This window comes from Convolutriloba macropyga, chromosome 11 (genome assembly GCF_964194025.1).
Source record: "Convolutriloba macropyga chromosome 11, txConMacr16.3, whole genome shotgun sequence".
In the NCBI taxonomy this organism is placed as follows: Eukaryota; Metazoa; Xenacoelomorpha; order Acoela; family Convolutidae; genus Convolutriloba; species Convolutriloba macropyga.
The window spans coordinates 12,151,470-12,177,716 of record NC_134478.1 but is presented as its reverse complement, the minus strand read 5'-3'; the positions used below and the strand labels follow the sequence as shown (position 1 = coordinate 12,177,716).

The 26,247-nt window shown below is 38.2% G+C and overlaps 2 protein-coding genes across 5 annotated transcripts in view; both read left to right on the top strand.

Annotated features, from left to right (window-relative positions):
- Positions 1-26,247, top strand: part of LOC142349540 (endoplasmic reticulum resident protein 44-like) — a 558,035-nt gene that overhangs the window by 516,593 nt on the left and 15,195 nt on the right. For 3 of the 4 annotated variants that reach the window (XM_075401171.1, XM_075401172.1, XM_075401170.1), the window contains exons 7-13: positions 9,299-9,414; positions 9,854-9,914; positions 14,753-14,869; positions 16,354-16,465; positions 23,015-23,156; positions 23,906-24,011; positions 24,798-24,917. In XM_075401171.1, the coding sequence (XP_075257286.1) occupies positions 9,299-9,414; positions 9,854-9,914; positions 14,753-14,869; positions 16,354-16,465; positions 23,015-23,156; positions 23,906-24,011; positions 24,798-24,917 (774 nt within the window). The remainder of the gene's footprint in view (positions 1-9,298; positions 9,415-9,853; positions 9,915-14,752; positions 14,870-16,353; positions 16,466-23,014; positions 23,157-23,905; positions 24,012-24,797; positions 24,918-26,247) is intronic. The other variant, XM_075401173.1, reaches the window with a different exon arrangement.
- LOC142349544 (uncharacterized protein C16orf52 homolog A-like) overlaps positions 696-26,247 on the top strand; it is a 51,804-nt gene continuing 26,252 nt past the window's right edge. Inside the window, exon 1 of the mRNA XM_075401177.1 lies at positions 696-718. The gene's annotated coding sequence lies outside the window, so the exon portion shown is untranslated. The remainder of the gene's footprint in view (positions 719-26,247) is intronic.

Here is a 26,247-nt window from a genome sequence, read left to right as displayed (position 1 = left end):
ATGAAAATCGTTTCAAACTCAAAATCACTAATTGAATTAAACAAGCCGCTTTGGAGGTCCGATAACAACTGCCATTAACGAGACTACGATTCAAGAAAAACATTAAAATCAAGTAACAACAAAGATTATTTACAACCCAAAATCAATGTATTGTTTTAAATTGCTTTCAAACGAAGTTTGTAGCAATTATATTAATCCTGTCGGTCTTTTTTTATGCAATTTTTTGCTTGACCGATTTTTCGTCTGACGCTTTTGACTTTTTGTCCTCAAAAACAGGATTAACAGGTAGAGCCCAGTGGGCATTAATTGCTCTTAGAGCTTTTCAGCTCTGTTTCAGCTCAAATTATTTTGGAGACTTATACTTTTGGTGTGAAGAGCGGTTCTTAGAAGTTGATGACACCCCCACTGTTGACCCCCCACCCTATTGCCCACCTCCCTCCCCATCAGCCCTCAATGCACCCCGCCCCCCGTGGCTACGTTCGAACAACCGATCGCTAAAAACACCCAATTTTATAATAATTTTGCAATTTTTTTTCAAGCTTTCTGGATTTTTTTTCGGTTTTTAGGTTTCCCCAGCCTCAAGATCCACATAACCTCATCTAGCGTTTTAATATAAGTTACTGCATAGCTTATAAATTTAATGGAATGTTTTTCAAGACTTTAATATCAACCATTTTTGTTGTGATAAACTAATTGTTGTGATAAACTTATTAAATAGTTTCATATAAATGAATGCTATGACAAGGACAAGTAACCCGAAATGTCCTACCTGGAAGAAGACAGTGAAAAATGTTGATATGACGGCCATTTGTTGCGAAAAGTGTGGCAACTGGTATCACGGAGTTTGTGTTTCCCTGAAAATCGATGAAGTGAAATGGCTTGGTGCTGCCCGAAATTGTGTTTGGCTTTGCGAGATATGCATAAGCAGCAATATTTTTTACCACTGATGCTAAATTGACCTCTGTTCTTGAATCATTCGAAAACAAAATTTCAACTGTGCACGAAATGCAATACCCAAGGCCATTGAAAAAGTTGCTGAAACGGAACCTGATTCTGGGGCTGTACACCGACATCCGCTAAATGTTATCGAGAGCAATGACAACATTCATCGAGATAGAGACGATAGTTTGAAACTTATTGTTACTGGTGTACCCGAAAGTGGAGATTCAACAAACAGTCGGATTGACAATGACTTCACCGAAATAGATGGTTTTTTGAATCACATTGGACTTAAAGCCGACGGCAATGTTGTCTCTTTTAGACGGCTGGGCAAATCAATGTCACAGTGTGGTGAACGTCGTAAATGTAGACCACTTCTAATTACTTGTGAAAGTCCCCATTTCTTATCTAGATGTTTTGCACGAAGTTTCAAATTACAGGACTACAAACATCCGGTTTATCTCAAGAAAATTCTATCCTATTCCGAACGTGAAATTGAAAAGGAAACTCTTCAAAAACGGTACGACATGATTCATAGAGAAGGTAAAAATAAATCTTATTTCAGAATCAAAAAGCTTAAATTGTACTATAAGGGCGATATTGTTCCTGTCATGGAGGTAGCTTCATGACTGGAAAGCCTAAATTGTTTGCTTCTTAATTACCAATCAACCAGAAGCCTTGAGAGACGTCACATTATTTTGAAATTAGCTTTGACCTCGGATGCAACTTTTGTCTTCCTTACTGAAACCTGGCTCTCGGGAGAAATAATTAATTCTGAAATTTTTTTGGGTTCCTGTTATCAAATAATATCACGTAGTGATCGGGAAGGTGGAGAACATGGAGGAGTTCTGATTGCTTCACGTTCTAACGGTGATTTAGAAGCCTTAGACTTAACGATTGAAATTTTTTTTTGTTGTTGCTGTGCAGTTATCTGTGAAGGAATTTTATCATTCTTCGTTAATGTGTACATACCTCCAGCGTCGTCGCGGTACTCGATTGAAATATCAACCATTGCAAATTGTTTTAGCCAATACAACAATCTTTTTTCTTTTGCTTATTCTAGAGGTATAGCAAATTATTCCTACTTTTTTCTTGGTGATTACAGTTTTCCGGGAATTGATTGTACAACCTTAACTGCTAAAAGCACAGTCGAACGTCAATTTCTGGATATCGTCAATGACTTTGGTCTAAACCAGTTCATTAACATGCCAACACACAGTCGCGGCAATATTTTAGATCTCGTTTTGTCCACAGTAGACACCCTCTCCTATGCGGTTTTAGATGCCCCTTTTACTGACCACAAATTTATTTGCTTTCAAGTGGCGTTACATAGTCGCAGCACTTCTGCAATGGTCTGTGCTAAATCGTCTTTCAATGCACTCAATTTCAACACTGAATTGACACAATTTTATTTGTTTTTGTCTTCTGATCCGTCCCTTCACCTTGACTACTATCAATCTTGGTACGATTACTTTTATACGGCTCTGTCAAAATCTTTGAAAGTTAAGCGCAAAAAGCAACTCGACGTGCCATTTTTCTTTTCTTCCCATACAATGCATCTTTTGAACAAACGTGACACAATTACCAGAAAACTATCAGAAGTGTTCTCTACCAAATTAGACTTTCAGAGGCTAAAACTGAATGAAGACATTGATACTTCTATTGAACTGGACAGATTCTCCTTGGTAGAACAGCTCAACTTGAAAAATACGAAACATTGTTATCGGTTGCTGCGGTCGCTGAAATCAAATTCGATGTTTTTCGGCAGCATCAAAGCTGGTAGCAGCTTTGAGAAAGCTCAGCTTTTTAATACGTTTTTCAGTTCGGTTTTCAAAGCCAGTTCATTCATTTTACCAGAACTTCAAGTAGATGGTAGCATCCACTTGGAAGATTTCTCTTTCACAATTGACGACGTATACAATTTGCTAAGCAGAATTCCCGACGATTCATCACTGGGCATGGACTCCATTCCGTCTTTTGTACTCAAAGAATGTGCTCAACAATTAGCACCATTGGTCTTCGAGTTTTTCTTGCGAATTACTAAAACTCAGCAGTGGCCTTCTCAGTGGAAAACATCAACCGTTACTCCGCTTCACAATTCTGGGTCAACATCCGATGTGACAAACTACAGACCTATCAGCATCCTACCGAAATTGTCAATTGTTTTTGAGCGTTTAATATTCAACTTCATACTCACGAGTCTGTTCCAAAATTAAACGTGAACAGCACGGGTTCATGAAACAACGTAGCACGGTCACCCAACTCATGTCGTACTTGGACAAAGTTTATGCTGCTAAAGATACAACTCACGATTGCTTGACTTTATATTTTGATGTGAAAAAAGCTTTTGACTCAGTTTCGCACGGGTTACTCCTACATAAACTATCTTCATTTGGTTTTGATCGCAATCTCCTAATGCTCTTTCAATCATATCTCATCGGTCGAAAGCAAGTTGTTAAAGTTGACGGATGTTTTTCAAGTGAAGCTGTGGTGACGTCAGGAGTTCCTCAAGGTAGCGTGCTGGGTCCACTTCTCCATCATTTTTATTAACGATGTTACAGATTCAATACAACATTCTGAATATTTTCTTTATTGCGATGACCTGAAATTGTTTTCTGTTTCTTCAATCGACAAAATTCGAAATGATATAGACAGCTTGTCCTCCTGGTCAGTTTTAAACGAGTTGGACTTTCATCCGGACAAGTGTAAAATTTTGTCTTTTAGTCAACACTACAACAATGCTGACTTCTCTCTTAATGGGTCGCGCTTGAAACACGTGGATTCTATTGTAGATTTGGGCATCACTGTGAACAGTTCATTGTGATAAACATGTTGACCTTAGCATTGCAAAGGCTACAAAAGTTTGAAATTTTTTGAAGCGTAGTGTTCCAGTCGGAGTTTATGTGTCTAGAAGAAAACTTTTATAAAAATCGATGTTTTCGTCTATTTCGGAGTACGGTTCGCCTGCGTGGTATCCTTCAATTTCGGCATTGCGAAAGTTGGAAAAGTTTCAAAACCGCTGTCTCAAATGGGTTCTGAATTGTAAAAAGTCTTACCTTGAATGTTTGAAAGTCTTGGACATTTTACCGGTTTCTTCAGCTAATACGAACAGACCTACTCCTTCTATGGAAATTATTAAATGGCTTTTTTGATTCGAACCTCAATGCAAGTTTTGTCTGCTCGACATCAAGAACTCATCATTTTGGACATTTTGAAATTTCAAAAAACAGGAAATTCAAAACGGATGAACACTTTTTGAATCAATGTCAACCAGCCGCAAATCATCTGATGCAAATGAAGATTATCGACTTTGACATGTCTAAACGTCAGTTTACGTATGCAATCGACCAGTTTTTACGCACTCGAATTGAATACTTTGACCTGGATAACTCATGTTCTTTTTATGTGAAATGCTGTTGCTCTTTTTGCAGGACTTAATCTTAATTTAATCACCTTTTGATCTGTAAAAGTTGTTTTAGCATTTTTTGTACGCTTTTATGTTCTTCCCTCAAGGGGAATTGAATCTTTTACTACTACCACTACTACTAATCTTTTTGAACTTTTTATCATTTTTTCCATCAAATTAATGAGCAATTTTTGGTAAAATTTTTCAAATTTTCGGAAAGTTATCATGTTCCAAATTTATGTATCTTTTTGAGCCAATGAACCTATTTAAAGCTTGAAATAGGGATACTGGATACGGGATACTCTTGAGACAACAAAATGGTTTTGAAGATTTTAATATCTTGAATTTTAGCAAGATTTTACTTGACATAACTCCAGAGCCAAGAAATAGTTTTGAACATTTTCACTGCGAAATCTGGAAGATTTTATTTTAAATTTTGCAATGTTTTGCAAATTTTTAAAATATCGGTTTTTTTATTTGATTTATTTTTAGCTTTATTTTTGGCTAAGCTGTGGCTAGCTACTGACGAAGCCAACCGCTGGCCGGTCGTTTGAGAGCAATTCACCCGACGTTAGTCTGTTATGTTTAATAACTCTAAACAACAAAGTCAAAATAGTATCACAATATCTAAACTAAGTAAATTGGACTTCAATAGAAAACATATGGGAACTGTCCCCAATGAGACTTGGTCTCAAGTAGACAATAAAACCAAATAATTTCAATGTCATTTAAACTGGTAAGTATCAACCGGCAAGAATTTTGTAAGAAAGATGCCCTTAAAACCACTATATTTTCGCACGAACATTAGATCTGTTCCAATTTCAATTGCGTCTTCTTTCTACGTTTTAATTTAACATTTAACTTTTCTTTAAAATTTTATAATGTGTTAAGGCAATAAAAAAACTTCAAAAATTACAAAATGTCCAAAAATGAAAATAAAGAGGAAAACTCATAGTAACAAAGCCTAAAGACCATTGGTTAAAGTATAAAAAAGAAACAAATTTTTAAAACTCAACAGCCATAAGCTTTCAAAATTTCAGTTAAGTTAACTGGAAACTACTTAGGAAGCAAATTGGACCTGCTACTGATAAGACCAAACCATAACACTACAAAATTACAACGAATACGGGCCGAACTCAAAATTTCGCTAGCGATTTTAACGCAAGTACATTGTTGAAGTCCTGACAACTGAGCTTTTCCACTGAAATTGTGTATGTTCATTGCGCATTATTTTAGCCTATCGAAAATGAGAACTGTCAATCATTAAGCTTTGAATTGAAATCATTCCGTTATATATTTAACGTCACAAAAAACAGAAAAGGGAAAATATTTAAAAGCATATTTGATTACAAGAATCATTTCTGGATTGTAAGAAATCACGATTAGACCAAAGCTGGCTTTGCTGTTGCCGCGCGTCCATGAAAAAACACTTAATTTTCCCAAATTTTAGAGAATTAGATAATTTGACAAAAAAGTCAAGATATCAAAAATCTAATCAATTTTGGATAATTATCAAGTTAATTCAGCGAAAATCGGGCAAATTTTTTGTTCCAGAACACTCTTAGGAAACTGAAATAAAATTAGCACGCCATAGATTTTGAAAAGATAGTGTAAGCAATTTTAAGGTTTGCACTTGCGCCAATTTTAAACAAAGTGAGCTAAAGAAGCATATTTGTTGACCATTTTTAATGAAAAGGGTCATTTTTGAAGAATTTATCCAAAAGTTTAGCAACACTCATCGCTCTTTAAAGGTAAAACCAATAAAACGATCAATAAATTGGTAATTTTTTGTATTGTAGCGTTGTATTATAATTTGGTGTTGTAAATCAGCGCAACGGACTTTTGGCCTACCATATGCTGTTAAACTTTTGATATTCTTAAGATAAAGTTCTATATTTTTAATTTATGTTGTTTTAAAGCAGAACTTAATTATTCGTCAAATATTTATTATTAATTTTTCTCAAACGAAGTTAGTAGCAAGTATATTAGTCCTGCGGTCTTCTTATGCGATTTTTTGCTTGACCGATTTTTTGTCTGACCCATTTGACCAAGAACGGGATAAACGGGTAACGCCTGCAGGGCATTAAGGACTCTTCGATTCTTTCAACTTACTAAACATGGATTTCTTCTAAGTGTGGATTTCAATGAAACTGCTTTGGAGAGATAAGTTCATTCTGTGAAGGGCGGTTCTTGGAGTCCCCCGTACTTCAAGCCCCCGCATCAGCCCTACACGCCCCCCCCCCCCCCCCGCATCCACGCTGCATATCGTTTCACCTGTATACAAATGCGCTCGATCCCCCTCCCCACGCGCTCCCCAACCCGGCCTCCTCCGCTCCCCAACCCGGCCTCCCTCAACGTGAGATCTCCCCGCGCGCTTAACCAAAAAAGCGCTCCCGGAAAAAGCCAACCACTCGCCATTAGTTCGAGAGCAATTCGCCCGACGTTAGTAGGTTATGTTTAGACCTCTTTTCTTGCGCTATCGAGAAAATTGCGTCGTTTACGTCGTCAGACCCATGTCCAATTAAAGACAATTATAGAGGGTAATATTCCATCATGGGGGAAAATTACCGGAGAGGTAAGTTCATTCTGTGAAGGGCAATACTTAGAGTCCCCCGTACTTCAAGCCCTCACATCAACCCCACTCCCCCCGCATCCACGCTGCATATCGTTTCACCTGTAAACAAATGCGCTCAATCCCCCTCCCCACGCGCTCCCCAACCCGGCCTCCCCCGCGCTCCCCAACCCGGCCTCCCTCAACGTGAGCTCTCCCCGCGCGCGCAACCAAAAAAGTGCTCCCTGAAAAAGCCAACCACTAGCCATTAGTTCGAGAGCAATTCGCCCGACGTTAGTGGTTTATGTTTAGAGCTCTTTTCTTGCGCTATCGAGAAAATTGCGTCATTTACGTCGTCAGACCCATGTCCAATTAGAGACAATTATAGAGGGTAATATTCCATCATGGGGGAAAATTACCGGAGAGGTAAGTTCATTCTGTGAAGGGCGGTTCTTAGAGTCCCCCGTTCTTCAAGCCCTAACATCAGCCCCACCCACCCCCCCCCCCCCCCAGCATGCACGCTGCATATCGTTTCACCTGTAAACAAATGCGCTCGATCCCCCTCCCCCGCGCTCCCCAACCCGGCCTCCTTCCACGTGAGCTCTCCCCGCGCGCTCAACCAAAAAAGCCAACCACTCGCCAGTAGTTCGAGAGCAATTCGCCCGACGTTAGTCGGTTATGTTTTAGACCTCTTTTCTTGCGCTATCGAGAAAAAAATTTCGTCATTTATGATGTCAGAACCATGTCCAATTAAAGACGATTATAGAGGGTAATATTCCATCATGGGGGAAAATTACCGGAGAGGTAAGTTCATTCTGTGAAGGGCGGTTCTTAGAGTCCCCCGTTCTTCAAGCCCTCACATCAGCCCCACCCACCCCCCCCCCCCCCCCAGCATCCACGCTGCATATCGTTTCACCTGTAAACAAATGCGCTCGATCCCCCTCCCCCGCGCTCCCCAACCCAGCCTCCTTCCAGGTGAGCTCTCCCCGCGCGCTCAACCAAAAAAGCGCTCCCTGAAAAAGCCAACCACTCGCCAGTAGTTCGAGAGCAATTCGCCCGACGTTAGTCGGTTATGTTTTAGACCTCTTTTCTTGCGCTATCGAGAAAATTGCGTCATTTACGTCGTCAGACCCATGTCCAATTAAAGACAATTATAGAGGGTAATATTCCATCATGGGGGAAAATTACCGGAGAGGTAAGTTCATTCTGTGAAGGGCGGTACTTAGAGTCCCCCGTACTTCAAGCCCTCACATCAACCCCACTCCCCCCCCCCCGCATCCACGCTGCATATCGTTTCACCTGTAAACAAATGCTCTCGATCCCCCCTGTGCTCCCCTACCCAGCCTCCTTCCAGGTGAGCTCTCCCCGCGCGCTCAACCAAAAAAGCGCTCCCTGAAAAAGCCAACCACTCGCCAGTAGTTCGAGAGCAATTCGCCCGACGTTAGTCGGTTATGTTTTAGACCTCTTTCCTTGCGCTATCGAGAAAATTGCGTCATTTACGTCGTCAGACCCATGTCCAATTAAAGACAATTATAGAGGGTAATATTCCATCATGGGGGAAAATTACCGGAGAGGTAAGTTCATTCTGTGAACGGCGGTACTTAGAGTCCCCCGTACTTCAAGCCCTCACATCAACCCCACTCCCCCCCCCCCCGCATCCACGCTGCATATCGTTTCACCTGTAAACAAATGCTCTCGATCCCCCCCTGTGCTCCCCTACCCAGCCTCCTTCCAGGTGAGCTCTCCCCGCGCGCTCAACCAGAAAAGCGCTCCCTGAAAAAGCCAACCACTCGCCAGTAGTTCGAGAGCAATTCGCCCGACGTTAGTCAGTTATGTTTTAGACCTCTTTTCTTGCGCTATCGAGAAAATTGCGTCATTTACGTCGTCAGACCCATGTCCAATTAAAGACAATTATAGAGGGTAATATTCCATCATGGGGGAAAATTATTGGAGAGGTAAGTTCATTCTGTGAAGGGCGGTACTTAGAGTCCCCCGTACTTCAAGCCCTCACATCAACCCCACTCCCCCCCACCCCCGCATCCACGCTGCATATCGTTTCACCTGTAAACAAATGCTCTCGATCCCCCCCTGTGCTCCCCTACCCGGCCTCCCGCCGCGCTCCCCAACCAGGCCTCCCTCCACGTGAGCTCTCCCCGCGCGCTCAACCAAAAAAGCGCTCCCTGAAAAAACCAACCACTCGCCAGTAGTTCAAGAGCAATTCGCCCGACGTTAGTCGGTTATGTTTAGACCTCATTTCTTGCGCTATCGAGAAAAAAATTTCGTCATTTATGTTGTCAGAACCAGGTCCAATTAAAGACGATTATAGAGGGTAATATTCCATCATGTGTTTTTCGACACTTAATGACATTTGTTTTTGTGACACAGCAATTATTGTGTTTTAGAAAAAGAAGACCAATATGATTGGCTACTTTGACAGTAAGGACTCGCCCGACTTCAAACAGTTCGACCGTGTGGCAGGAATGCTAAGACACGACTGCGGATGGTTTGCTGCCTTCGGGTTAGACATTTTTTTTGTTTCTGTTCTGCAGTTTTTTTTTGCTTTTCATGAGCCAAAAAAGACTTTGAATTGAATTCATGTACAAAGATTCTATCAGTGACATTAACGGTTTTTTTTGTAGAGAATCCTCTAAAGATTTATATCGATGTTCATAATAGTTGCTGTGACTGCAGTCAAACCAACTATTAACAATGGACAAACAAAAGAAATAATAACAAAATAAAATTTCAAAGAGAATTTTGCCGTGAGAAACAATTGTACACAACAGTATCAATATATACGTATGAAAGATCTTGGAAACATGTGAACTAATACTGTAAAAACCGAGATATTTGCTGGAATTTTTTTCTATATTTAGCTGAAGTCATAAGCGAGATTATAATGAAATTTTGCGTCGCTCCTGAAAGTTATTGTCTGATTTGGGAGAATTCTGTTTCAGGGAAGTTGCACAAAGTCAGAAACCGGCTGGAAGTTTCCAGATAGTTGCCAAACCGCCAAATGTGAGTGAGCAGAAATATGCTTTCGTCGTTTAAAATACGCATAATTCGTTTAGTCAAATGACTGGTGTGAATAGTCATTTCATTCTTTTCGACTTCGGAGAGATATGGACGAGTATTTTTCTCAGTACTATTTTTAATTGCTCTCGAACGAAGTTCGTTGCAATTATTGTAGACGTGTTGGTCTTTTTTTATGCAAATTTTTTTGCTTGACCGTTTTTACGCTTTTCTTTTAAAACTTTCTTTGAGTACTCGAGTGTCTTTTTCACGGTTTCGTTCTTCAGTTTTGAGTGATCTCCATTCCACTCTGATGTAACGCTTGTTGTTAAAAAATTGATTTCAGCATAGCAGTAAGGGGCCTGATGGTCGAGTGGGCAGTGCTTCTTGTGAGGGATCGGTAGGGCCATGGTTCGAATCCCGGCATGGGCAACTTTTTTGTATCCATAAAGAAAAATTTATCTAGGCTACAGCCCCTGAATTCAATTGCGCCTCGCCTGTCGTTCGTTCGAGAGCAATTCCAACATTAGTCAGTTTATGTTTTTAATTGCTCTCGAACGAAGTTTGAAGCAATTAATGTAAAAGTGCGTGTCCTTGTTAGGGAAATTTTTTGCGTGGCCGTTTTCTTCTAGAACATTCTTCTTCGATTTCACATCTTGAGCGACCTTTTCACGCATGAGTCTTTGATTTTTTGAGTGCTTGCACTGACTCACATCCGAGAGTTCGCGAGAGTCGAGAAGTTTTTGAACCATAAAAGTTGCTCTAGCATATGCTCACTTCTAAATTGTATGCCGCGCCAGTAGTTTGAGAGCATTTTACCGGATGTCAGTCGATTTATGTTTAAGTGAAAAATTAGGGAATACAATTTTTTTATTGCCAGTTTTTATCTATTTTTGAGTTTTGTGCAATTTTTGTATTTTTAACAAAATTTTTAACACCTAAATTGAATCATTTATTTCCGAGACAATTTTATTCATTTGGATTTCAAAGTTCAACAAATGTTTCAATACTTTGAAATATGTGAATTTTGTTTGATAAATAATTGCATATGATGAACCGCGCAATAGATTCGAACAAATTGGAATTTCTGAATTTTGGAGAGGTTATTAAATAACTCCTGATTCATCTGATATTTGCTTGATCAATTGTTTTTAATAGCCGCCCTCATCTTCTCAGTCGGCTATTATAGCGCTCCTATTTTTTTTTACTTCGTCGAACTTTTTTTCGCTTTACCCATTTTGCCGCTTTTCCGACATTTTGCGCGAAATCTTTTTGACTTCTCTAGGCTAGTTTCACTCTTCTGTCATTCTGCTCAAAGTCGGTTTGAGCAGCAGCTGCTCAGCAAAGCAATTCAAAATGAAGAGAGTCGGTATAAAAAAATCAAAATGAGAAATAGAAACGGGATAAACACATAAAGCCCATTTTTAGATGCCCGGTTCTTGAACTTTGTTCTCATAAGTTTTAGTTACTATCTATAATGCTTATTGGTATTGATACTAGACCTTGTAGCCTCTCACTGAGAGACAGGAGCATGTTCAATTACGAAATGACATCAAAATAAATCGCACTTAAAAATGTTTTTATACAAGAATCAAGTTTTGTTGATATTTTCTTTTCTTTCAATCCTCAATAGAGTTATGGGAATCAACGGCGGCTATTTTCCCGGTAATCTGCCGGGTATGTTTAATTGCTCTCAAACTAGTTTGTAGCAATTATTTTAGTCCTGTCGGTCTTTTTAATGTGATTTTTTGCTTGAACAATTTTTCGTCTCACGCTTTTGACTTTTTGTCCTCAAACAGGTATAAAAAGGATAAACAGGTAGAGCCCAGTGTGCATTAATTGCTCTTAGAGCTTTTCAACTCAAACTGTTTTGGAGACTTTTATTTCTGGTTTGAAGGGTGGTTATTAGAGGTTGAAGACCCCTCCACTGCTGACCCCTCCCGTTGCCCCCACCCCCCGCGCGCTGTTACCCCATCCCGCTATTCCCCCCATCAGCCCTCGGTGCACCCCCCACGTTTCTAGCTACTGACAAACAACCGCTCGCTAAAAACACGAAAATTAATACTGTCCTTTTTTGAAAATTTTTGACATATTGATTTTTATTAGCCCTAGGTGTAAGTAACCACCTCTAGGTTTTAATAATAGGTTACTTCGGAGAGATATCAATCCTGTTTGTCTCTCTGATGCAACTTTTTGCTTGGCCGAGTTTTCGTCTGACCCATTTGACTTTTGTCTTCAGAAACGGGATAAAGAGGTAGCGCCCAGTTTGAATTAAGTTCTCTTAGAGACGTTCAGCCCGCTATTCTTCAAGTATGCGATTAACAAACTGTTTTGGAGACTTAATACTTATGGTGTGAATGGCGGTTCTTACAAATTGATCCCACACCCCACCCACCGCACCCACATCAGTCCCTCTAATCCACTTTTGCACCCCCGCTGCGGTGCACCCCTGCTGCGCTCACCTTAAGCGCCTTCAATTAATCTAAAGCTAGCCTCACTAAACCGTGGCTAGCTACTGACGAAGCCAACCGCTCGCCGGTCGTTTGAGAGCACTTCCCCGGCTTCAGTCGGTTATGTTTTCTGTTTGTTTTCCTAATCAATGTGAAATGAATGTTGAGATAATAGCAATATAATTCAAGTTATTTAAGATATACTATTTCCGCAAGAACTGTTTCCTATCATATGTTATTAAATGCTGAGATTAAGCAACGTAATTCAAATTATGTGATGTTGACGTTGACCCCCTTAGTCCCCCCTCACCTTTCACCCCCTCCCCAAAAAACCCTCCCCGGCATTCTTGTCGACATGGCTATTTCGACCCCCTCTCATCCAGTTCTCGCAACCCTACCCCCCCTAGCTGGCTACCGAAGGCAACCGCTTCACCGTCGTATGAGAGGATTTCGACCGACTGTAGTCGGTTTTTTGTTTATAAAATGTTTTTGATTTTTAATGCAATTCAATAAGTAGAATTTGCAACCTATATGTCAGGCAGATACAGACGAGTGTTCGGTTCAGCTAACTTTGTTTTTTCCCCAATGCCTAGGATTGCCTAGCAACTGATTTGTTGTCTTTGCTGTCATTTTCGTTTTATACTTTATGAGTTTTTTGTGATCAAATTTTTACATCCCCAGTGCCTAGGATTGCCGAATTGCCGAGAAACTGGTCGGTTGTCCTTGCTGTCATTTTCGTTTTATACTTTGCATGAGTTTTTTTTGTGATCAAATTTTTGAGCCAAAAAAATTTTGAAGCCAGCCACTAAATAGAATTAACGACTCGTTCTTCAGGCAAAAGATTTTTTTGAGCGTTTGCTTTAATTTTTTAAAATTTTATCCAGTTTTTTCACCATTTGATTTTGCTTCAAAAGCTGAAAAGAACTATTTTGTTGAGATCCACAGTGCCTAGGATTGCTCAGCACTGAATTGTTGTGCTTTTCGTTTTCGTATTGTGCGTTGCTTGATTTTTTTATGGATGTTGGAACAAAATTTTTTGATCAATTATGTCACTCCTTGATAATGTACTGGGTTCTACACACACGTTTTGATTTCAATTATTTTCAAAAACTCAGTCTTGGATTGATTGTTTCTAAACTATGTCCTAATATTTTTTAGGAATTTGTCTCGGAATAGTTTTGAAATATTGGTATCAATTGGTTTATTTCACTCGATTCATGTCTGTCTGTGAAGTTTGAAGCAATTATTGTAAACGGAAACGCGTATCTTTTTATGCAAAATTTTTGTAGAACGTTCTTTCGATTTCACGACAGGAGTAACTTTTTCCCGCTTAAATTCTTGGTTTTTGCGGGACCTAAATTTCACTACTTGAGAAATTAAGTAGTATAAGTGCATGTATCGAAGGCACGAGGTCGCGAAGTCCAGTACCTCCCGAGTCGGATTCTTTTGCACCTATAGAGTTTTTTTGTGATCAAATTTTTGAGCCAAAAAAATTTTGAAGCCAGCCACTAAATAGAATTAACGACTCGTTCTTCAGGCAAAAGATTTTTTTGAGCGTTTGCTTTAATTTTTTAAAATTTTATCCAGTTTTTTCACCATTTGATTTTGCTTCAAAAGCTGAAAAGAACTATTTTGTTGAGATCCACAGTGCCTAGGATTGCTCAGCACTGAATTGTTGTGCTTTTCGTTTTCGTATTGTGCGTTGCTTGATTTTTTTATGGATGTTGGAACAAAATTTTTTGATCAATTATGTCACTCCTTGATAATGTACTGGGTTCTACACACACGTTTTGATTTCAATTTTTTTCAAAAACTCAGTCTTGGATTGATTGTTTCTAAACTATGTCCTAATATTTTTTAGGAATTTGTCTCGGAATAGTTTTGAAATATTGGTATCAATTGGTTTATTTCACTCGATTCATGTCTGTCTGTGAAGTTTGAAGCAATTATTGTAAACGGAAACGCGTATCTTTTTATGCAAAATTTTTGTAGAACGTTCTTTCGATTTCACGACAGGAGTAACTTTTTCCCGCTTAAATTCTTGGTTTTTGCGGGACCTAAATTTCACTACTTGAGAAATTAAGTAGTGTAAGTGCATGTATCGAAGGCACGAGGTCGCGAAGTCCAGTACCTCCCGAGTCGGATTCTTTTGCACCTATAAAGAAAAGTATAACCTTTTTCTTTGCTACAGCGCCAATCGCCCCGCCGATCGTTCGAGAGGAATTTGTCCGACGTTAGTCGGCTTGTTTCGTCTTGAAAACGCTTTTTTCACACTGTTCGACCATCTGCCGTATTGTTGAGAAAATTTTCGCGGAATCCGTTATTGTCCCGACAATGAAGGTATTAAATTAGTATAAAAGTAAAACTCGTTAAATTAATAAATCTCATTTTCAGGTTGAGCACGCGGAGAAAATCTTCACGAGTAGTCTGAAAACACACGACATGTTCTACGCCTGGGCACAGGACAAGTGCGTGTCTCTAGTGCGAGTTATCACCTTCGAAAATGCTGAGGTTACTCTTCACTTAATTAAAACTTCATTCTAATGTCAGTTTGTTGTAGATACAGAAAATAGCTGAAAATGTGTGGAAGCAACATCAAGCTGACTTACTTGCACTATGGCACCAAAAAGCTACGTACACCTAATGAAGTTTTAAAAAGCACCACAGACATCAAATGAAACAACATTTTGAGTTCAAATCAGGTCTAACAAGTCATTGCATTTTTAGCTTTTTGGAAACATCAAGTTTCCGGCCGTTTCTAACGAAATCTGAGTCAATTTTCCATAGTTTTTTTTCCAAATTTACCCAAACAACTGCCCATTTCGCACTTGTAGCTTTTTGGTACCATGATGCATTTATAATTTTTTGAGCATGTCCAAACGGTTGCAAAAGAGGAATTTTATTTGAAGACTTTTGCGAAGTTTCCTTTTTACGCTATGCTTATGTTATTTTTTTACACCAGCCGATTTTTCGAGAATTTCGAATGAATTGAATAAAAGGAAATGAGTACTAAAAGTTTTCCCATGAATAAAAATTCACATAACTTATTACGAGTTGAAATTTATGAAGTTGAGGTAGCTTTTAGAGAAGAATTTAGTTCTTGAATGCATTACAAGCCGAGGGGGTATCAAATAGAAATTGACAGACCATTTGTGATTGGTCAAACTTTCTCCAAATAAAATTGCAACAAATTATCTGAGATAATACGATAAATTCTGTTATGGAAATTTCTTAATTTAAAAATGAGTTGCAGCACGAAAACAAACAACATGTGTTTATCTGTTCCTTTTTTAATAGAAGAGACATGAGAAAAGAAGCTTTGTTCATTGATGTTCAGTTTGCAGTTTATATTCCATTTATAAAAACAATGCTTTTGTTCACCAGAGAGGCTTGAAAAACTAAGTGAACAACTGTGCAATAGTTGAAATGTGTGATAAGTCTCTAGTGATGTAATAAGACTAACTGCTGTGAGATAAGTGATGTAATAAGACTTATGTAATAATACATGTTATGTGATAAGACTCACTGTTGCTCGCAATGAAAGGAGAACTGTCTAGGAAACAATAACGACAATACAAGAACATCTAAGTTTGAATGGAAATATCTGTGAAAAGGTTTCGGAAAAGTCGTCAACAGTGAAAAAGGTTTATTCTGTTTCGTCGTCCCTTTCGTGCACTTTTCTGTGTCGAGAAAAGAATGGCGTAAGAAGAAAGTCTAATCTCAGGGCAGAGTTTCGCTGATTTTCCAGATTATTGTAGTATTCTAAAGTTATCGCATCGAGAGTTGATTAAAAACTCAATATGTCAAAAAAGTAGTATTATTTTTGAACTTATAAATTTAATGTATAACCCTGGGGTTAAATTTTAACAGTCTAATCAGATTGAATTTGTTGAACAATTAAAGTTAATTTTTCTTGATATTTGAAATTAAAGGTTAAAGATTCAGTGAGTTAGTAAAAATAACTTTTTACAATTTTTCACCCGATGTGTTTGTAGGAGCTGACGGAGGAAGGTATTCCATTCTTGATTCTCTTCCACAAACCAGACGATACGGAGTCACCCAGGCTGTTCACCGAAGTTGTCCAGAAGCAGCTCTACCCTCTCAAAGGTTTTAGAGTGAAATGAATGTGACTTTGTTGAGGGCCCGGAGATGTTATCAAAATTTACGTTTAATTGCTCTAACAAAACTTATTAATAGCCGCACAGCCATAGCTGGGGCTATTATTGGCCTTCTCTTGGTTTTTTTACAATTCAAAGAATTTGAATTGTATTGGGGCGCTGTCTTTTTTTTAAGATCTGTTCACACATTTTCATGATTTTTGAAGTCAAATTGGAGTAGTGATTTTGGTCACGCCGAAACAGGAAATGGAGCGAAAAAGCGAGTGGTTTTGCGGCGTGAATTTTTTTCGCTCTAATTTTAAAGTAGAGTGAGAAAACGGTGTTTGAACAAAAATTCGGTTTCTCGGTAGCGGTTTTTTGTTCACATGCGTCAATTTCACTCTGATTTTTACTGTTTTTTCGATTTTTTGGATCGGATTTTTTTCTAAATGGTTTTTCCAATCCATTCACAGCTGATTATAGGCCTAGTTTTTTGTTTGAATTCAATTTTCATTTCTCGCTAGTGGTTTTTTTGTTCACATGCGGCATTTTGACATTGATTTTGTTTTTTTCTTTTTTTTTTGATATGATTTTTTTTAAAATGGTTTTCTAAATTCACTCATAGTCCATTCTAGGTCTAGTTTTTCTGTTTAGTCAATGAAAATTCTTTGAATTGTACGTCAGGACTTGTCCTGCTATGTTTTTTTATTTCGTCGTCATGATTTTTGTTACGACCATATGACGTCACAGCCACTTTTTGTTCATTCGTTCATGCAATTTCAACTGAATTGCACGTGTGACGTCATTTTTTGCTCTTAGTGGAGCGAGTTTTTTTTTGTTCATGCGCGTGATTGAATTTTTGGTCACACTTGACTTACCTCACTCTCAAAAATGACTTCCTCACTTTGAAATTGACTTTTGTTTACTTCAATTCAAAGAGATAAGGTCAAATGGGTGTGTGTCACTCTAAATGAAGGTTATTTGAGATCAGCTAATAGAGGCAGCAATAACCTATACAGATTTTTAATCAAAATATAACAGATCAGCCTTCAATGAAAAGACGAATTTTTTTGGTCTGTCTTTTTTACTTTTTTTTAGACTGCCTATCTACGAATCTATTGCGGCTATTTTCTGGCAATCTGCCAGCTATGTTAGCAATTTTATTAGTTCTGCTGGTCCTCTTTATTTATTTTGTTTATACTACCGACTTTTCATCTGATCGGTGTTTTTCGTCTGACCATTTGACTTTCTCCCTGGAAAATGGGATTAACAGGTAAAGCCCGGAAAGCATTAAGTCGCTGAGCAGTTCGGGTAGAGCCTTACTAGTCTTTAATTAGTTCACCGAAACTGAAGAAGAGATATAAATTGATGCAGTGAAGGGCGGTGACAGTTTGAACAATCTTGGCTTCAATAGTCCAGTGACCCAAGTATCCAGTCACCAAAATTGAGCATTGTTGCTTATGAAAAGAACACTGAAAAAATAGAAAAGCAGCTAAAAACGCAGACACGAAATATTTTGTAACTACAAAGCTGTACGCGGAGTGAAGCTACATTGCGTAGCTCTTGGTTTTTACGAACTGAAGACTAGTATTGGTTATTCTTCTCAGCAGGCTATTATTGTGGAGCTATTATCTAGAAATCGAGATTTTTAATTGAATTGGTGCGCGGTCTTTTTTGATTTGATCCCACTTTCTGTTGTCAGTGAGAAGATAAATTAGAGTTGTGATATTAGTAAGATTGGAGTAGTAAAGGGAGCGAGAAAGCGAATAGTTTAAGTGTCAGTTTTTCAAACTGCTTTTAAGTGTACTGGGAGATTGGTGTTGGAACAGATTTTCGGAGTTAGAAACGCAATTATTTTTGACATGCCAATTTTTGCCGTTACTTCTCTAGATTTTTTAGATTGATGGTTTCAACCGGTCAAGCACGTGATTTAATAGTGTATGATGCATCGATGTGCAATTAATGTTTTATATGATTTAGACACTTGGTTTTAATAAAATTATCCAAAGTTTTCTGAATTTTGAATGTTTGCATGCAGTGTTTGTTGTCTTTTTTCTTAGACTCACCAATGATTGGTCTCAGTGGCCCTTAATAATGTATAATAGAATTTGTTTAATAGTTTTAGTTGATATGTAAATGTTTTAACTACTCTATCACAGCTTGTTTCCAAAAATCATGTGGTTTTTTAAGTCCTAATTAGGTTTTTGTTTCTTCTTGTTGATCTATTACAGTCTTATTACAGGTCTCACTGGCTCTCTATTGAGGCGTAATTGAAGTTTTTGCTGGATAGATCATATTAAGCGTTGTTACGAATTTAACCCTAGCTGTTTTCAAAACTATCTCAGCGCGTTTCTTTTTTGTTTGCCCATTTTTGTACTGTTTTGTGCTATAACTTAGTATCGTTAATGACCAGTTTTCTTAGCTCTCTGATTAGGCACTATTTATTGATTTCAATTGATATCTAAAGGTTTTAGCTACTTCGGCGCACCTTGTTTTTCATTTTTAAAAAAATCTGTTTTTGAGCCTTACCCAGTTTTCGCATTCTTTTTCTGACATCTAGTGGCATTAATGGAGGGTCTGACTGGCTCTCTAATGGGGCACAGCTGCATACATTTACTGGTTTCATTTTACATCTAACTTTTTAACCTTTGATATTCACAAAAATATTGATATTTTGCCTGCATTTGTTGTTATTTTCTTTCATTTTCTTTGACTTAACCAAGTTAATGACAAGTCCTTTGATCTTTAGTATGGCGTGTTTGTTTAATTGAACCCCACCTTTGTCAAGAAGAAAGTCGTATAAAATAAGCCCACTGGACAAATATAATTGCAACAAAACTCGTTAGAGACATTAAAAACTAAATGCGGACAAAACTAAGAAAAATTACTTCAAAACAGTGACAAAGTTGTCTCAGTTAAGTTCTCTTAGAGCCCTGGGGCTCACTAGTCGGGGGCCTAAGTCTACGATACAGCGAAGCACTATAGAAGACAAATAATTTTGAGGGTGGTTCTTGGAAATTGACTCCTCCTTTACCTCCACCTAATTCCCCCCCCCCCCCTCCACTCGACCTCATTTCACGCATAGCACAGCACACTCCCCCTCGGCGCTCAGCAGACAACTATTACCCCCCTCCCACCTCATGCCCCCCTCGTTTAAGCTAAGGTTGACCTCCCTGAGCAGCAGATAGCTACTGACAGAGCCAACCGCTCACCTATCGTTCGAGAGCAATTCGCTCAACTTCATTTGGTTATGTTTTTGTTTTACCCTGACTTAGTTCAATTAAAGGTCTCCTTGGCTGTCTAGTGAGGCATTGTTAATTTTATATCCATACGTACTAGTTTTATTAACTTCGACACAATTTTGGTTTTTTGGCATTTGATGTTTCTGTGTTTAAGGGTTAGATGTTTTAGTTTCGTATTTCAATATTTTGTGCGATTTAGAGTTCGGCGCTCCGAACTTGCTCTGTTGCCCCTTTTTCTTTGACTTCCATTTGTTTTCAAATGTTGCGTCGATGTTTTTGCGTTAACGTTTGTTTAATATTTCGATAACGGTTTCAATTAGTTAATCAAGTTTTTTTTTGTTAAAAATGAACTTTTGCAAAAAATGTAATAGCTTTATATTTTTTTCCTTCTTTTCATGTGTATATTGGTACTTGCTCTGTTGACTACTGGGAGTTGTCAATCGGAGGTTGACCGTCAGATTTTTGTTTAAATCTTTGGGTTGCAATTCAGGACTTGTCCTGCTTTTATTTACTTCGGCGGTCAAAAATTTTTTACTTTACATTACCTAGTTCATAGCTTGTCCAATCTTCTGCGTGAATTGTTATTAAATAGTCTCAATGCAAAATTCTTGCCTGATGGTTTTGTGTGTTCAAGTGACTTTTTAATAGCTGCCGTCAGCCTCTCAACTGCTACTATTTAGTAGCTTTTTTTTAGTTCGCTTTACCTTTTGATCACGTTTTTCGTTTTACATGAGTCACAATTTTGACGCTGGACTTCTAACTTACCTAACTAACTGTTACAACTAAATAGATCTTTGATAAACTCTAGAAAAACTCTAGATAAATCTTTGGGTTGCAATTCAAGACTTGTCCTGCTTTTATTTACTTCGGCGGTCAAACATTTTTTACTTTACATTACCTAGTTCATAGCTTGTCCAATCTTCTGCGTGAATTGTTATTAAATAGTCTCAATGCAAAATTTTTGCCTGATGGTTTTGTGTGTTCAAGTGACTTTTTAATAGCCGCCGTCAGCCTCTCAACGGCTACCATTTAGTAGCTTTTTTTTAGTTCGCTTTACCTTTTGATCACGTTTTTCGTTTTACATAAGTCACAATTTTGACGCTTGACTTCTAACTTACCTAACTAACTGTTTCAACTAAATAGATTTTAATTTTTTTTAACTCACTGAATAACGTAAGCTAGTGATTACGGTCAAAAAAGAGCAAAATCAAAAGAAACGAGATAAACATATAAAGCTCGGTCATTAAGTCATAGTGCATTAGATTATCAAAGTTCATTAAAGCGATTGCTAACTGGAATTGGTTTTATGCTTAATAGCATTCAGATTAGAAGCTGAATTTTTGTTATTGTAGAATCTAGCGACATATGCAGAATTTGCTCACCTAATAAGAACACTTTGAGACTTAGAAAAAATGCTGTCAATTTCTATCAGCTGTTTTCCGGCAATTTACCGGCTATGTTTGACTTTGACGTCTTCAAGTGACGTCTTTGAATTTTTGGATGATGCTTGATCTATATTTTTTTCACAATTTTTTGCAGATGAGCTCAATTGGCGGCAGCTCTCGGCTAAAAGTCAAACAAAAGTGCGCCGAAATTGTTGACTTTGAATCTTGGTAGCGGTATATAATAACCTCTAGTGACATCATTTGCAAAGCATCAGTAAACTTTCCTCTTGGTTACCCCCCCCTCCCTCCGAGTTAAGCTTGCTGCAATAGGTTAGAGCTCGCATTAGTTGTTCGAGAGCATTTCCTTCGACGTTTGTTGGTTATGTTTACTTTGTTCGTTTACATTAGTTGTTCTAGAATTTCCTTCGACGTTTGTTGGTTATGGCTACTTGCTTTCTTCGCTACTCTCAAAATGATTCCAAACAGCATTTGTTCAGCGACGCAATGTCAATCGAATAGAGTCCTATCGAAGAACGAAATCAGAAATAGGAATGGGAATAACCCGCAAAAACCAGTTTTAGAGGCCTAGTGTTGGAAATTTGTTCCAATTATTCTTTGTCACCAGGTCTGCGTTCATTGGTTTTGATACTAATCATGCTATCATATCTAAGAAAGAGGAGGCTGTCTGGCTACCAAATTGAATCAAGTTAGCTCGCACTTCAAAAGAAATTATTTCAATTCTTTTGTTTTTTAAATCCTGATCTGGGTAATGCTAATTAATGGCGGCCGTTTTCCGGCGATCGGCCGGGTACGTTTTATGTTGGTCCTCAGGATGTGTTCAGTCGTTTGAAGTAAAAGCTAAATAGTTGACTTTCATTTTACTCAACGCTGAAAATCGAGAAATTCAATAATTTCCATTGTGAAAAGGCCAATTTGAGCAAGTTTTGAACGATTTTTATTTTGGCTTCACTTTTCCAGTTCCTGTAACGTCAATTATTCTACGTTCCTACCGCACCCTCTTCATCTGCCTACCCGCTACCCCACCTAGACCCCACACGCTTACCCGCTGCTAAGTAACCCCGTTTGGCTCACTAGCTTGAAAATTGATTGAGGGCTTATGCAGAATGCTCCTGTAATGTCTTTTTTGTTTTCGGATCTGTTTTTCAAAGTTAAATTCAGTATTTTTTCAGTTGCATTAAACTTTTTTGGTTTCAATTACTTCGTAAGTGATATGTAGATTTTCGGAGTTTTTAAATTTGATTTTGGTTGAAGTTAGTAGGCAGCTTCGATTCTTTTCCGTAGTCTTCCGGCTATGTTTTGTTTCGTTGTCTGGTGCTCATTCAGTCTTAAGGCTGAAATGGCAACTAATGGCTTTTGAGCCCCTGACGTCACTTCTCTCTCTTTCTCTAGCAAGTTTTGTAAGTCTTTTGCGTGATCAGATTTTGAACAGAAGTGACTTACTGACTCTGCAAAATGAATTTTGCACTTTAAAATTTAGTAAGTTTATTTTTAATTATTTTGAGATCAATGAAATTCATAATGGTAATATACAGCTTCCTAATAAAAGGGCTTCCGCTGAATGAAATTGAACAGGCATTATCAATTTCTTACGAAAAGTTGTTTGCGTTTTTTTCAAGTGATGCCGATAACTTCATTTTATACTTTAAATCCTAATAGTGGTCTGTAATATCCTCAAATAACGTTATTTGCAGCCCCTTAGTTGTCTCTCCTTCACAAGAACCCCCCCCCCCCCGCCCTCGGACTGAAGCTTACTACAATAGAACCTCGCAACCCACAGTCGTTCGAGAGCAGTTGTTCCGACATTAGTCCGTTATGTTAATGTTTTCTATTAATATAATGTTAGCTAACAATTCGGGTTCTGTTCTGTTTTGTTGACTGAGTTTAGTGATGAGTTGTTGTGTTTGTTTGCAGAGATAGTGACGTTTCTGACAGCCGATGGTGTGCAATTCGCACATCCACTACACCACATGGGCAAACAGATCAAAGACTTGCCTGTTCTCGCCATAGACAGTTTCAAACACATGTATGTCTACCCGCATCAGGACAAGATGTTGTAAGTATCATTTATGCACTATAAAAATAAATATATCAAAATAAATATTGATAATATAAACAAGGATGCTTTCTAATGTATATTTGACCATAACGCTCTGAACCGATAATTAAAACAAGCACGTGCACGTTATAAAATGGCGGAAGTCGGCAGTGACAGAAGTCATGATGCCAGAAGTTGCTAAATACATAGCCAGAAGTTGACAATCGTCATTTTAGAACATGACGTATTTTAAGCAAGGTTACTTCAAAGTTCATTTCAAAGAAAGCTTCGAAATTCTGACTGAATATCTTGAATCAATACTATGTTCTCTATAAACGCCAGAAGTTCTCAGTGTCACGTAACCTATACTTCGTACACCTATGGTCAAGATCTGAATTTCAATTTATAGCAGCAGTAGAAAACGGAATTTGCGTGACAAGCTAAAGTGAAAATGAGTCTTTACTCGGTATGTGTATAAATTTTATGGATTTAGCGTAAAAGCTTATTATGTGAATTAATTCATGTGAACACAGCTGTTCATATGTCAAGTTTAAGAACATTCAAAGTCGCGAGTTCAGAACTTAGTCAGAAGTTCCATTTCCAATTCCAGAAGTTAAAATGCCAATTACTTCCGGCAGTTTCAAACGTGCAAATGCGGGTCTTGCTTATCTGTCCACAAATTTCATGCCAGAAGTTTTCAGTGACTTCAGTCACTTGTATCCTGTACTTTAATAGCAGTTACAGTTATGACGTTGCTTTGGTTTTAGCGATGCAGAGCTTCTGAAGACATTCATTAGAGACCTGCAGAGCGGGAAACTGCACAGGGAATTCCACCACGGGCCAGATCAGGCCATTCCTGTCAAGCAACTCGAGGTGAGTGAGATAAAGTGGCAAGTAGCTGGATAAATTTTCGGGTCTTTTCTGGGATCATCATGTATAATGTAATCTCGCAAAGTTTACGCAAATGAAATCGACTTATCAGTTGGTAAAATTGCTGGCAGTGAAGTTGACAGTGGCTGTCAAACGACAATCGTGACAACTATGTAAATGGCAATCACTTACTTTGATGCGGCTGCTAGAGAACTGTTTGTTAGTTATCGAAATAAACGAACTGAATTTTTTTGGGACCTTCGCGGCTCAAACGAATTGGGACTTCAAAAGTTGCCAAACGTCATTTTCGGCCTCCCATCCCCTTATCGATTGTAAGACAGAACGAACTATCTCTAGAACCAACGGCAGGTGGCAGCATTTTCATCTCTTCATTGCATCATTGCAATCAAAAATATGCGCTGAACGTTCTCGTTTATGAGAAAAGTTGTTTTTTTGCGAATTCAACACCGCCCCCTCCCTCCTCTCCCCCCCCCCCCCCAACAAAAAGAGAAAAAAGCTCCTTTGAAATCAAGAGCCGCAAGCTCATAGCTCAAATTAACATCAGCAGCTTTGCCTCAATATAATTTTTTTAAATCAATTCAGTTGAAGCTACAATTATACAATGGTAAGCACACGAAATATTCTCTGCATCTTTTGAAATCAGTAATTGGTTTTACATAAAATTTCTATAGCTTTTCACTGACAGATTTAAGCGGATTTCTGAGGAGGTTGTATTTCTGCATTTGGTCAAGTTTACGGTCGCTTTTCACTCGGTTGTCTTGTTTATAGCAGCATAAACAGCCGGTGGTAACGACCACCAAAACGGGTCAAATCCACATTAAAACAGTGGTTGTGGATAAACAACCCGTGGACCCCAAAAGGGAACCCAATAGTGGTTCCCTCGAATTGGTAAACATTTGCTCCTGATTGTGCTTAATTACTGTTGTGTAGTGTCGTCATGTAGCTGATTTTAGAATTTAAAATTTTCTTGGTTTGTGGCATCTTGGTCCTGTTCGCCTTTGAGATGGAACGATTTTTTTACCATTACAGCCGTCGATAACTTATAGCCCACCTCCAATTCAATATAAGAATTTGCTGTGCTAAAACTTTAAAATTCAACTATGAGTTGAGGTGAGGTTTAGGTTTAGTGAAACTAATGAAGTCACGTACAAAATCTGACATTCATCGAGAACCGCTTACTGGTTCAAGATACAAGCCAAAATTCTGGAATAACTTCCAGAATCACGCAACCTTGCTTAGCGAACGAACTTTGCGTGTTAAAATGCCAACAGTTTTAAAATCTGAGTTTATTTAGGAAAAACTGACACCGCAGAATTTGGCATTTCTAAAAGTTGGCATTTTTAAAAGTTGCACGACGTGTTTTTGGTTATGGAATAGGGCTGTAATGAGAAAACAAATCTGTTGGGACAAATGATAGTTTTAATAGCATGTGACAGTTGACATTTTAAGAATAATCCTACTGATTGCTAATTAGTAGCCGCCTCAGCTTCTCAGCCGGCTATTATAGCGCTACTATTTTTTACAATTCAAAGAATTTGAATTGTATTGGGGCGCTGTCTTTTTTTAAGATCTGTTCACACATTTTCATGATTTTTGAAGTCAAATTGGAGTCGTGATTTTGGTCATGCCGAAACAGGAAGTGGAGAGAAAAGCGAGTTGTTTTGTGATGTGAAATTGTTTCGCTCTAATTTTAAAGTAGAGCGAGAAAACGGTGTTTGAACAAAAATCGCTTTTTCGCTTGTGATTTTTTGTTCACATGCGGCAATTTCACTTTGATTTTTACTGTTTTACTTTTTGGATTGGCACTTTTTCTAAATGGTTTTCCCAATCCATTCATAGTTCATTCTAGGACTAGTTTTTTTTTGCTTGAACTAAATTTCAATTTCAAAGTGTTTTTTTTTGTTCACGTGCGGCATTTTGACATTGATTTTCTGTTTTTTTTTAAATTTTTGTATCTGTTTTTTGTAAATGTTTTTCGCAATTCTCTCTCAGTTCGTTCTAGGTATAGTTTTTCGTTTAGTCAATGAAAATTTTTTGCTTTACCTCATTTTGCCGCCTTTTCGACATTTTGCGTGAAATCTTTTTTGACTTCTCTAGGCTAGTTTCACTCATTTCTCATTGTGCTAAAAGTGTTTTTAGACAGCAGATGCCCAGCAAAGCAATTCAAAGTGAACAGAGTCAGTATCAAAAAATGAAATCGGAAATAGAAACGGGATGA